This window comes from Dipodomys merriami, unplaced genomic scaffold (genome assembly GCF_024711535.1).
Source record: "Dipodomys merriami isolate MVZ:Mamm:240054 unplaced genomic scaffold, mDipMer1.0.p SCAF_8, whole genome shotgun sequence".
NCBI classification, from domain to species: Eukaryota; Metazoa; Chordata; class Mammalia; order Rodentia; family Heteromyidae; genus Dipodomys; species Dipodomys merriami.
In genome coordinates this window covers 24,960-38,561 of record NW_027206401.1, presented here as the reverse complement: position 1 = coordinate 38,561, position 13,602 = coordinate 24,960, and the positions used below count along the sequence as shown (strand labels likewise).

The 13,602-nt window shown below is 49.3% G+C and overlaps 1 protein-coding gene across 1 annotated transcript; it reads right to left on the bottom strand.

Moving 5' to 3' along the window:
• Positions 1–143: 143 nt before the first annotated feature.
• On the bottom strand, positions 144–9,523 carry Pdcd2 (programmed cell death 2). The gene is made up of 6 exons (XM_070010613.1): positions 9,110–9,523; positions 8,396–8,638; positions 7,362–7,493; positions 2,441–2,544; positions 671–784; positions 144–529 (listed from the first exon to the last, which is right to left on the bottom strand). The coding sequence occupies exons 1-6, from the start codon at positions 9,414–9,416 to the stop codon at positions 371–373; spliced, it is 1,059 nt and encodes a 352-aa protein (XP_069866714.1). The 5' UTR covers positions 9,417–9,523; the 3' UTR covers positions 144–370.
• Positions 9,524–13,602: the final 4,079 nt, after the last annotated feature.

Below are 13,602 nucleotides of genomic sequence, written 5' to 3'. Positions count from 1 at the left end.
GTATGTAAAAAGACCATGTCACTTGGTCTCATCATTCATAGGTAACCAGTTTGTTTATCTTTTCAGATTTATACATATTTATGTTTAGGTAAATTTATACACATACATATTTATTTCCAAAAAAGAAACACACCATACTATAATGCTATCCTGATGTTCATTTAGACATTATTTGGTGTCCATTAGAACAGTCTCCTTCCACTGTGGACATGGAAACTTACTTTAAATCCCTGTTGTTGAGTAGTTTTGTTGTATTAATGTAAAAAGACATACATAATGCCTCAAGCAGTGTTTTTGTGCCTCCATCTCTGGAACAAGAGCTAAAAGTCCTTGAAATGGAATTGGGGGTGATAAGACATAAGGCTTGTTGTCAGGGTGTGTCTGTTATATCCTGCTTCCACACAAATTCCTCCGTGTAGCCAGTGCCCAAGTTACAGTTCTCAGTACAGGTGTAGACAGCCAGGACACCCCAGTCAACGCTCTTGCCCAGTCTGTCTGCCTGTAGGTGGTTCAGCAGCTGTGGCATGACCTGAGGAGAGAATGAAAGGGAACATGGCTTCAACATTATAGCTACCTTCCCCACTACTGGCTACGAAGTTTAATTCTGATGTCTGTAAACACAGAAGGGTGATTGCTTATATACTCAAACAGTCCCAATTTAAGACCATACCTGGAATTCAAATATTCTCTTGGCGCCACAGGGACAATTTGGAATATCCTTTTCTTGAGGTATGTTTTCACCAGAAATCCACATTGGCTCAACACCTCTGCCATAACGGAGAATCTAAAATAAAATTAAAACCATATTTGAGCATCAACAACTCACCCAGGAGTTTCCAGTGGTAATGTAAAATGGTCATTTAGAGAAATTGTATACATGCCCTTATATTTGATAGCGCACCTTTCTCAATCTCCTCCAAAGCTAGTACTTCATCTTTTTTTCCCCCCCTTTGGTCGTGGGGCTTGAACTCTGGGTTCTGTCCCTCAGCACTTCAGCTCAAGGCTAGCGCTCCACCACTTGAGACACAGCCCCACTTCTTTTTATTTTCTTGTCTTTTCTTTTTTTTGGGTCCAGTCATGGGGCCTGAACTCTGGGCCTGGGCGCTGTCCCTCAGCTTTTCAGCTCAAGGCTAGCACTCTACCACTTGAGCCACAGCGCCACTTCCGGCTTTTTTCTTATGTGGTGCTGAGGAATCGAACCCAGGGCCTCATGCATGCAAGGCAAGCGCTCTACCACTGAGCCACCTTCCTAGCCTAGGCCCCCCCTCCTTCTTTTTCTTAAACTGTCAGAACCTTCATTAATCCTATCAGTACAATGATAAAGAACTGCTATAACTCTGTTACCAGATTCCTCATAAAAAATGATTTTAAAACCAGGTGGTGGCTCACGCCTGTCATCCTAGCTACTAAGGAGGCTGAGATCTGAGGATCCTGGTTCAAAGCCAGCCCTGGCAGGAAAGTCTGTGAGGACTCTTATTTCCAATAAACCACTAGGAAACCGGAAGTGGTGCTGTGGCTCAAGCAGTAGAGCGCTCATGCAGGAACAGCACCCAAGCCCAGAGCTCAAGCCCCATGACAGACCAAAAAAAAAAAAAAAAAAAAGATTTTAAGTTAGTACTTACCACATACAAAGAACCTTAAATACTTTGGTAGGGGCAAATACCTACTGAAACATGGTGTTTACATAAAACTTACAGATAAATTATAATTTTCTTCCTATAACAAGGGAGTTGTGTTCCTGGTTAAAAACATTATATGCTAAAGGGGGAAAAAATAAACCAACCTTAGTGTTTAGGACATAACTTTCCTGTAAATCCCTAGATGCTAATGTGCCCAATGACTTAAAAGTTGGCTTTGTAATCTTTTGTGACTTGTTTATAGTTAAAATAATGGGCATGTCATGTTTATTTTGAGCCAAAGGTAACTAGGAAAATGGTATTTTGCCCATGTTGCCTGACTGCTATATATTTTAGATAACATCTCCTTTACCTTCTATTGTGGTTGTTTTATTTTTTTAATCCAGGATGGGCCTTCTATCCTGACAGTCTTCCCTAAAGCCCCCAGCTTACTGCTTAGAGAACAGCTGCAACAGTCTCACCACTACTTATTAATGGGGATGGGGTCTTAGTCTTACCCTCCAGGCTTGCCACACAATGAGAGCCAAGGAATTTGTTTCCTGAATAGCTGGGACTACATACCCAGTCCTAAATACTTTCTTTAGTAAATACATCCTATTTGATACTCCATGTATTCCCTTCAGTCTTTCAATATGGTACCTGTCTTTTCAGAGAAATCCTGTAACAGTATTTTTTTTAAAAGCCTGCTCTTAGAGGCTCCAAAGGAAAAGAAGAGCTCTACCAAAAAGGATTATTTCTTAGGGATTTTATTCTGAAAACTGGTCTGAAAAGAACACAATGAAGAGGTGTAAGTTCTATTTTACCTGCTCTGGTTCAAGGGCTATCTGTGTTTTAAACTTCTGGAAAACTCGATCTTCCCTAGATTCATGCTTTGCCATAGAATCTAGTTCTTCCTCAAGTGCTTCACCTGAAAAAGCAACATCATATTTTTGGAGAACAGAAAACATCCTTACAACTTGACAATTTACAAGGTTTTTCTTATTTATTCACATAGCGAAGTGTGTGCTTATTTCCAGGTCTTCCACGAAGCATATATAACTACTATGCATCCACTCCAAAGATTCAAATTAAAAGATGAACCCAAGAATGAAAATAGGGAGAATATAACATTTACACAGTATTGTGTTGTAATAAGTAACTTGGGAATTTTTTTGTTGTTGGTTGTGGGGCTTTAACTCAGGGCCTGGTGCTGTCCCTCAGCTCTTCAACTCAAGGCTAGTGCTATATATACACTTGAGCCAAAGCGCCCCTTCTGGTTTTCTGGTGGTTTACTGGAGATTAGAGTCTCACCGACCTTCCCTGCTCAGCCTGGCTTTGTACCACGATCCTCAGATCTCAGCCTCTTGAGTAGCTAGGATTACAGACCTGAGCCACCAGTGTCTGGTGGCAAAGTTTTTAATACATGTGTCAAGAATGAATTCTTTAATAGTAACTAGTAGTTTAAACTTTCGTCAGGATTTCAGATACCTAAAAGGAGTTTAGACATCTTTATTGAAGAGATAGTGTATTTAAAATTCCGAAAATCATACCTTAGGGAAAATACATCTTTAAAGCTGCATCTTCCATGTAACACTGCATGTATACATTTCAGAGAGAGAGTGAGAGAGAGAGAGAGAGAGAGAGAGAGAGAGAGAGAGAGAGAGTGTGTGTGTGTGTGTGTTTTTCTCCCTGCCCCCACTCCTAGGGCTTGAGCTCAGGGTCTAGGCACTGTCCCTGAGCTTTTTTTGCTCAAAGCTAGCACTCTACCACTTGAACCATAGTGCCACTTTCAGCTTTTTCGGTTTATGTGGTACTGAGGAATCGAACCCAGGGCTTCATGCATGCTAGGCAAACACTCTACCACCAAGCCACATTCCAACCCCCTAAACATATTTTTGAGTGAAGGAAACAAACAAAAAAAAAACTAGCTAAAAATTCAAAGACCTAATCAGTACCTTTTTTTGAATAGGAGTTGATCCCTACAATTCAGGGAATGATGGTGGATCAAATGACTTAGGGATTATTCTGTCAATGGTTATGTAAGTTGAGACTCTGAAAGGCAGTGACCACTGTTTTTTAAGCTCTCATTCTGAAGGGATGTATACTTTCAGGAATGAACTGTAGCTTTCTTAGTAAATATAGACAATTTAGGAGAAAACATGGTCAATTTCTGCTTGGGACTTACTATTTTCTCAATAACTATGAACATCTTCCCTAGAGTATACTAGAGTCAGGGAGACTACCCAAAACTTTTTTTTGGCGTTTTTGCTGTTTTTTGCTTTTTTTTTTTGCCAGTCTACCACTTAAGCCACACAGTACCAACAGAGTACCACTTCTGGCTTTTCTTCTGTTTATGTGGGACTGAGGAATCTAACCCAGGGCTTCATGCATGCTAGGTGAGCACTGTACCACTAAGCCAGATTTCCAGCCCTACCAAAAACTTTTGCACTTGGATTTTAGGACTTAACCTTTCTTTAAAAAGAAAAAAAAAAGTATAAATGAAGCTAGAACTGGTGGCTTATGCCTGTAATCCTATCTACTCAGGAGGCTGAGATCTGAGGATCATAGTTCAAAACCAGCCAAGGCAGGAAAGTCTGTGAGGCTCATCTCCAATTAACCCACTGTAAAACCAGAAGTGGTGCTGTGGCTTAAAGTGGTAGAGTGCTAGTCCTGAGCTAAGAAACTCAGGGACAGTATCCAGGAACAGTTCAAGCCCCATGACTGACTGACCGCCCCCACCACACACACTTAAATAAACACAAAAATAGTACAATCAGATTATTTATACCAAAATGTCTTTTCTCTGATCACAAACAATAATAGGTGTCTCTTATGATGTACAAGGAATTAATGCAAATAAACTTCACAACATTAAAAAAGGAAGGACTCAAGGGCTCAAGACTATTTCCAGCATATCACTGGACTCCTTATTTATGTTTTACACATTTCTTTTCCCAGCTTGCATTCAACTCAGTCCATTATCCAATGTTTATTTCTTGCTCTACTGTCATATTTGGACCACTGTTGACCCAACACACTAAATGGCTGTCAGTACAGCCTTTAGTCTTGGTATTGTGAAGTCAGCACAGTTGCTTAGGCCTATAATCCCAGCTACTAAGAAGACTGATGTTGGGAGGACTGGACTTAAGAGATTGGCTTGAGTTTAAGAAAAAAAAAAAAAAATCAGCCGGGCGCTGGTGGCTCACGCCTGTAATCCTAGCTACTCAGGAGGCTGAGATCTGAGGATCTTGGTTCAAAGCCAGCCCGGGCAGGAGAGACCGTGAGACTCCTATCTCCAATAAACCACCAGAAAACTGGAAGTGGCGCTGTAGCTCAAGTGGTTGAGCGCTCGCCTTGAGCTGAAGAGCTGAGGGACAGTGCCCAGGCCCAGAGTTCAAGCCCCACGGCCAACCAAAAAAAAAAAAAATCAACAATATCCTATTAACGAATAGTGGGGCAGGGTGTATGTAGTACCTGCCTGTATTTCCATTGAGTGGGGGGCTGAGACTGGGAGAATCATGATTTTAGGACAGCCTGGGTAAAATTTCACAGGATTCCCATTTCAATTTTAAAAAAGTGTCACATGCTTGTCATTCTTGCTATTGCAGGAAGCAGAAATAAATAGACTCAGGCCACTAGCCTGAGGAAAAACCAAGACTCTAACTTTAAATTTCAGAGTAAAAGGGATTGAGGCTTACCATTAGAGTACCCAATTAGCAAATCCCAAATTCAAATCCCCACCAACACACACACACACACACACTCTCTCTCTATTTTACAAATATCTTGAGTTGACATGAAATAACATTTCACCATTGTGATAAACTTGGGAAGGCATTCAGTAATGGCACTTCACTGGCAAAGCCAGAACGGATTGAGGAACCCTAAATATCTTTATGATGGTCTGTCCAGTGTATTAGCAAACAGGCCATGCGATGTGCCTTCAGGTTCTACTGCTTCCTACTGCCCCCAGCCTTTTCATCTAGGTGAAACTAAGTGATAGCTAGCACACAGCTACTTTAGCATTTACTATAGTGAATTACCAAGTACTAATGATCAGTTTCAAGTAAGATCTCATGACCCCTAACTTAATATCATGTATCCTAATCATATTATTATGAATAATTCACTTTCACTCCTGAAAGACAAAATTTGAGATGATTACTGAAGTTTTTAGAAAGTAATATCTGGAACATAGCATGAACTTATTTGGTGTGGTTTATTTATTGTTTTTGCCAGTCCTGGGGCTTGCACTCAGAGCCTGGGCACTGTCCCTGAGCTTTTTGCTCAAGGCTAGCACTCCACCACTTGAGCCACAGCGCCACTTCTGGATTTTTCTGTGTATGTGGTGCTGGGACAGGGCTTCATGCATAGTAGGCAAGCCTCTTCAACTGAGCCACATTCCTAGCCCTTGGTGTGGTTTAATAGCTGCATAGTATTTTTGTTAATGATACTGCTTTGTGCCAATAGGAGTCTTGTCATATTAGTTGTTGATTCACTTTGGCAAAAGATCTTAAAAATCATGAGTTTCCTTGCTCTCTGGATGAACATGTTCCAACATTAAACAGTTACTTGCCAGTTCTGCATACAACCACTTCTCCAATAACATTGGAATTCACTTGATAAATGGTAGTTACACCTCAGGAATACTTATTGAGTTATTATTTCTGAGCCTTTGCAGTGGATTAATTACATCATTAATTTACACTCACACTTCCCAATATAAAATCAGAGGTATGTCTTATGTACGTATACTATTCTCGTATGCCAACATATCAACATAATGACTCATTTACTGTATTCCCAGATATACAACCACCTCAAAATAAAAATAGTTGTAACGTGTTAATTGAAAACGCTCACATATTCTTTTCTTTTCAATACCGTGGGTCAATTCTTCTGGGGACACACTATCAAGTCACTATGTTTTAAAGCTACTAAGACTTGGTTTATTCAATTACTCAACAGTTATGTATTTTTTTATTATTTATGGCTGTTTTCACAAATGTTATGATTCTATAGATGCTAATATGACTCTAGTCATACCTACCTAAAATAATATGCCAAGTCCCACCTTTGCCTTCCCCTTCTCTAATGCTGTCTCAAAGCATTTTCATTTATCATTTCTGTAAACATGAGCAACAGTATACACACAAACTGGTTTTCACATATAGGCCCCTTTAGGTGGTTACCACAGAGTATTTAACTCCCCTTAAAGACAAACTCTATGTGGGCTCCTCCCTTACACTAAGTAATGGGGTATGGTTGGCTTTCTGCTGTGTCCTCTTACCAAGCAAGACTTTCAAACTATTGAGTTGAATGGACTACAAACCAGTAAGCTGACAATCTTAGTTTTCACTATGTTGAGCTGTTTGGATGATAAGAATGGTAACTGAATGAATGGGCTATTAACCCACTGGTGAAACCCATTGATGAGTTCCCAGCTCAACAGGATTTTAGGAGGTGAGAGGTCTGTTTGGATGAAGGTGGTCGCCCAAGGCCCCTGTTCCAATGGTATGCCCATGCCCTCTGTGGCTCTCTTGCTTCCTGGGCAAGATTTGGTAAGCTAATCTGCTGTGCCACAAACTTATGCTACATGATAGTCTGCTTTATGACAGGCTTGCACTAATGGAGCAAGTGAACCAAGAGCTGAAAACTTCCAAAACCAAGACCAATAATACAAATCTTTCCCCCTTTATCTTTCAAGTTTGGTCAAACACTATAAGATTAACACTGACTCCTTACCCATACTTCCTGTAACCTCAGTGTCATCTTCTTTATCCACAACTTCAGGCATAATCTCATCTTCTGTTTCTATTACAATTTCAAATTCTGGAAAAAGGAAGTTATGGTCGGGAACTGTATGGTCCAAATTATCTGAAATAAAAAGTTACCATAATTATCATTAAACCCTTACTTTTGAAGATGTTCTAAGATTTTCCCATTTCTAAAGTATAGCCATGTTTTGCGTGACATTTGTTCAATCAGTATATTCACACAAACCTAGATGGTGCCTCACAACAAAATCAGGAGACAAGATAAAGTACTGCATACACAGGCTGCTGCCAGTGTAACATCATTTTACAGTTTTTTCTGCTTAATAGGATTGTATTCTAACCATAAAAAATGGTTATCATAGCTGCTTACTAAGTATTATATACTACATATTGTGTGTACTTAAAAAAAAAATGGGAGCCGGGCGCTGGTGGCTCACGCCTGTAATCCTAGCTACTCAGGAGGCTGAGATCTGAGGATTGCGGTTCAAAGCCAGCCCGGGCAGGAAAGACCGTGAGACTCCTATCTCCAATAAACCACTAGAAAACCGGAAGTGGCGCTGTAGCTCAAGTGGTAGAGCGCTTGCCTTGAGCTGAAGAGCTAAGGGACAGCGTCCAGGCCCAGAGTTCAAGCCCCATGACCGACAAAAAAAAAAAAAAATGGGGGGGGAGGAGTGGGGGCAGTCCCTGGGCTTGATCTCAGGGCCTGCATGCTGTCCTAGAGCTTTTGTGCTCAAGGCTAGGCTTGCTCTACAACTTGAGCCACAGCTCTATTTTTAGCTTTTTGGTGGCTTATTGGAGACAAAAGTTCACACTTTCCTGCCTGAGCTGGCTTTCAACCAAAATCCTCAGCTCTCAGTCCCTGAGTAGCTAGGACTTCAGGTGTGAGCCACTGAAACCTGGCCTATTAAGGTGTTCACATCAGTTAATACAACTTCAACATCCGAGTTCATGAATGGCTGAGATGGAAAAGAGAGGAAGAGAAAGACAACAGACAGGACTTACCTAGCTGTGTACAAGCCTGCTTATGTCCCAGTCTCCAGTCTAGCATCTGATGCTCCTTACTGCAGTAATGTGCCTGGTGGCATCTTGAACATGTTTTAGGACCTAAACAGCCACAAACCCTGCAGAGATGAGCTCCAGAGTTAAGCTGGAGATGCAAAGATTCGCCTTCTTCTTTAGGAGGGTTCTCAGAAGGTGGCTCATATGAATAAAACTCATTTTTCCTGGGTAACTGGTTCCTGAAAACTAAGAATAAGGAGAAACATTTTTCAACGAAAGGAAATAATTCAGATACTTGAGTCTCCCTCTATGGCACCCTTGGTAAAATGCAGGGACACCCTCTCATGCATCTTTTTCCTTTTTTGGGGTCGGTCATGGGTCTTGAACTCTGGGCCTGGGCGCTCTACCGCCTGAGCCACAGCGCCACTTCCGGTTTTCTGGGGGCTTACTGGGCTTTCCTGCCCGCGATCCTCAGATCTCAGCGTCCTGAGTCGCTAGGGTGGCCGGCGGGAGCCACCGGCGCCCGGCCGCATGAGGAGCTTTTCAGACCCGAGTCCTGCCCACTGCTGGTGCGGCACGAGCTGCGCCTAGGCCCGGAGCCCGGGGAGCCCGGCGCGGCCCGCCCGCCCGCGTCCCCCCAACGTCCGCCCCGCGTCCCGCCCGCGTGCCGCCCGCGTGCGCCCCGGGCCCCTCCCGCCCACCACCAGCCGCCCGCACCTCGAAGACCGGAGCAGCACGGCGGCTCGCGGCAGCAGAACAGGAAGAGGCCGCGGTGGAAGGCGTCGGGCCGGCCCGGCAGCGGCGCGTACACCTGCAGCAGGAAGGCGAGCGGCCGGCCGCACCGCGGGCAGCACAGAGCTCCGGGCCCCGGCAGCCCGGCCGCGCCCAGCCACGCCGGCCGGCCCCCCACCTTGCTGGGGAACTGCTCGCTGCGGAGCCTCCAGGCCGGCGCCGGCTCCGCGAAGCCCAGCTCCACCCTCCCGGGCCGGGGAGCCGCGGCGGCGCCGCGGGCAGCCTCAGCCATCACCGACCCGGCCGGAAGGCGGCGGGCGGGACCGGAAGGCGGGGGGCGGGACCGAGGAAGAGGCAGGAACCGACGAGCGGAACCGAGCGGAGAGCTGTGGGAAAGCGAGATAAAAACTCGGCCCCAAGGCCCGCCTCCTGCCGCGTTGCCTCTCGGACCTGCGGTGACGGCTCGGCGGCTTTCAGGCCTGGGAGGCGGGAGCTCCGGGGAAGGCCTGCGTGTCACGTCCGGAGGGGCGTGTGGGTGCGGAGCCCGCGCCCGGCCCCTCCGTCCCGGCCCCGCCCCTCCGCCCCGGCCCCGCCCAGGCCCCGGCCCCGCCCCGGCCCCGGCCCCGGCCCCGGCCCTCAGCTCCGCCCGCGCCCGGCCCCGCCCCTCCGCCCCGGCCCCGCCCCGGCCCCGGCCCTCAGCTCCGCCCGCGCCCGGCCCCGCCCCTCAGCCCCGGCCCCGCCCCTCAGCCCCGGCCCCGCCCCTCAGCCCCGCCCGCGCCTGGCCCCGCCCCTCCGCCCCGCGGCCCGCCCCTCCGCCCCGGCCCCGCCCCTCCGCCATGGCCCCGCCCCCGCCTGGCCCCGCCCCGCGGCCCGCCCCTCCGCCCCGGCCCCGCCCCGGCCCCGCCCCTCCGCCCTGGCCTCGCCCCCGCCCGCGCCTGGCCCCGCCCCTCCGCCCCGCGGCCCTCCCCTCCGCCCCGCGGCCCTCCCCTCCGCCCCGGCCCCGCCCCTCCGCCCCGGCCCCGCCCCTCCGCCCCGCCCGCGCCTGGCCCCGCCCCTCCGCCCCGCGGCCCGCCCCTCCGTCCCGGCCCCGCCCCTCCGCCCCGGCCCCGCCCCGGCCCCGCCCCTCCGCCCTGGCCTCGCCCCCGCCCGCGCCTGGCCCCGCCCCTCCGCCCCGCGGCCCTCCCCTCCGCCCCGCGGCCCTCCCCTCCGCCCCGGCCCCGCCCCTCCGCCCTGGCCTCGCCCCCGCCCGCGCCTGGCCCCGCCCCTCCGCCCTGGCCTCGCCCCCGCCCGCGCCTGGCCCCGCCCCTCCGCCCCGGCCCCGCCCCTCCGCCCCGGCCCGCGGCCCCACTGCGTGCGGGGCGGCTGAGGGGAAGGCGTCCCAGGCCCCCCTCCGGAAGACGCGAGAAGGTGCCGGCTCGTGGGCGCGGCAGGCGCGGACGCGGAGAGGCCGGCCTCCTCGCGGCCAGCCCCAGCCCAGGCAGAACCGTCTCTTTGGGGAAGGGGTCGAGCTCTCCGAACTGGGGGGCCTTTAGACGTTCGTCCTGTCTGCCCCCGGCAGCTCCCGGAGCCCCTAGCGCCGGCCGAAGCCCGCCCTGTCCGCCTGGAGAAGTGGGCGCTGCCCCCCGCGGCTGCCGTCAGCCCCGGCCCCGCGGGGGGGGGGTCCCGACCCCGGCCTCCTCCTTCTCTTTTCCCCCTGTGGTTTCGCCCCAGGCCTCTGCGGACACACAGCCTGTCCCCCCCCCCAGGCCAGCCTGGACTCGGTGGGCGCAGGCGAGACGCCATGGCCAGCTGGAACCTTCCGGAGGCACGTTCCCGGACGTCGTGGCTGCCCCAAGCGCCCGGCCCGCGGTCCCGCCGCAGCAGCGCCACCAGCTTCAGAAGGGCGCGCCTCTGATCCGTGTCCGTTTCCCCACTGGTCTCAGGAGGTTGAGGGCTGAGGCCTGGATGCCGGACGGACACAAGCGGCCGCCTGGCCGTGGCGGTGGCTGTGAAGGACCCTGCTGTCCAGCGACCCTGGGGGAGGCACCTGGCCTGGAGAGCGCGTGGAAAGAGCGGAACGTGGACGCGTTGTCTATTTCCCAGGGTCGCTCCGTGGCCTGGCCTCCTCGGGACCCGGGGTGCAGTGGGCGCCGCTCCCCGCCGGGGGTGCGCTACGCTTGTGCGCCGCCCTCCCCTCCACAGCCCCCAGGGCGCGCGCAGCACTGATTCCCGCCAACCAGCCTCCTCTCAGGACTCGGGGTGGAGGGAGTGCTGATTCTCACCCGAGTGTTACCTAGGCGTTCCCACTGGGCTCGCCTCCCAGGACCCAGGGTGAAGTGAGCTCTAGATGTGTGCACCGTCCTCTTCAGGATTCGGGTGCAGTTTGCCCTTATTCCCCCCAGGCATTGCTCTAGGCATGGGCTGTCCTCCTGGGGACCTGGGGTGCAGTGAGTGCTGCTTCCAACCAGAGGACATACCAGGCGTGTGTGCACTGCCCTCCTCTCCTCAGGACGCATGGCATGGAAGACACGCAGAGACCATGTCCCATGGGCTACACGGAGTCACAGCATCCTGAAGCTGAGAAAGTGCACAGGTGAAGTTGTTCTGTCTGACTCCATTGTCAGGAAATGATTGTCAGAGTTGGGTTTAGGGCTGCTTCAAATAAGACACAAAATGAGATGAATACCATGGATGTATTATAATAACAGCTAGGACCTGAAGTAGAATTAGTATTGAAATATATATTTTTTAATGTTAAGGGTTGTTTGGATAGGTGAGGTGAACTGATTATAATTAAGTGTGGGGAAAAGTTCAGGCTGATAGGGTTAAAATGAGGTAATGAGAAGATAAAGCATGAAAATAGGCAATTTTCATGATATTGAATAATTATGAACAGTCATTCCATACTAATTAGTAGGTGAAGGATAATTTCAGATCATACAACTTTTGGAATATCAAGTCATAGAGCTTTGTATGTTTGTGGGGAGAATAATTTTTAGCATTGTCAGAAATTCATGCTTTGCAGGTAATGACTGCTGAAGTTATTTGACATAAGAATAATGCCAGGGCTGGGAATGTAGCTTAGTGGTAGAGTGCTTGCCTAACATGCATAAAGCCCTGGGTTTGATTCCTCAGTACTACATAAAAAGGTGGGAGTGGTGCTGTGGTTCAAGCGGTAGAATGCTAGCTTTGAGCACAGAGGCTCGGGGACAGAGTTCAAACCCTGAGTTCAAGCCCCAGGACTGGCAACAACAACAAAAAATGCCAAACCCACAGCAGCTTCACAGGCTGTCAATGTAGGAATAATAATTGCAATGTGAGAGACAGTAAAAGAAAATGTGTTCAAGATTATTAAAATAGATTGAGAGCAGCAGAGAGACATTAGACTGGAAAATTAAGATGCTTAGTAGAAATGTCACAACCACAATATGTAGATTGAATACAGGTTAGCACATATTGGTGGTTACGAAATTAACACAACTTATGAGTCCATTATGTGCTGTTCTGGATTGTGCTGGTCAAGGCAGAGTGTTTACCTGCATTCCCAACTCTGACCACTAGGTGTCAGCAATGCCTACACAGCCATGTCTACCTAAATTCCCAGTATCAACTGGGGAGCAAACCTGCCTGGTTGAGAACCATTCATGACTCTGATGGCTTTGTACAACCTGTAAATACTGCCAGGGGCTTCTGATTGTGTGCAGGCCCACCATTGCCCTTCCCTAAAGAAGTCACTACCAGGCAAGACCCTATCCTGTTCTCATTGGGTAACAGTCCCTGTAAGAACCAAGCACCTTGGGGTCACATACAGCCATGTCAAGTCCCCTGGATGCCTCCTCTCTGCCAGAGCTCAGAGGACTCATCCATGAGAGGGTCAGGCCCTGGAGGGCGGCTGCTTTTTGTGTGGCCTTGAGGTGTAGCTCATTGCAATCTGGGGTCTGGAGCTGAGGAGGGCCCTCTGCACAGACTCCTCCTGGCCTGAAATGATAAACCAATCCAGGAACAGATTCCAGGCTGCCTGTACCCAGGACTGCTGGGTAATATGGCTGTTTGAGTGTCAGCAGCTCTAGAGGGAAGCAAGCAAGCAAGACCCTAGGTATGTCCAGGGCATCTCCAGGGGAGAGGAAGAGAAAAGAAAGTGTGGAAAGAGCATAACATTTATGTGTTATTTCCCAAGGGTTGCCCTGACACACCACTGCAGACTGGGTGGTTTATTGATCTGTTTTCACAGCTCCAAATCCAGCGGCATGGAATCAATGTCTTCTGAGCCACATTCCCTCAGGAGGTACAAGGCACGGTGTGTTTTCAGTCTTAGTTTCTAAACCTGTGATAGCAGAGTGAAGTCTCTACAGAGTATCATCCCTGTGTGCATTTCTGGGACCCAAAATTTCCCCCTTTAAGGTCACAATAATAGTAGGTTAGGGATGACCCTAACAACAGGAACTGGAGTTGATCTTCCCAGAGCCCATTTCCATGTAAGGTCACATTCACAGGTACCA

Excerpts from the sequence above, each read along its gene's own strand:
- Pdcd2 (XM_070010613.1), bottom strand. The coding sequence starts at position 9,416 with ATGGCTGAGGCTGCCCGCGGCGCCGCCGCGGCTCCCCGGCCCGGGAGG. Across the intron at positions 2,545-7,361 it reads TGAGGTTACAGGAAGTATGG|GTGAAGCACTTGAGGAAGAA; the intron begins GTAAGGAGTCAG and ends TTGCTTTTTCAG. Across the intron at positions 785-2,440 it reads TAGCCCTTGAACCAGAGCAG|ATTCTCCGTTATGGCAGAGG; the intron begins GTAAAATAGAAC and ends ATTTTATTTTAG.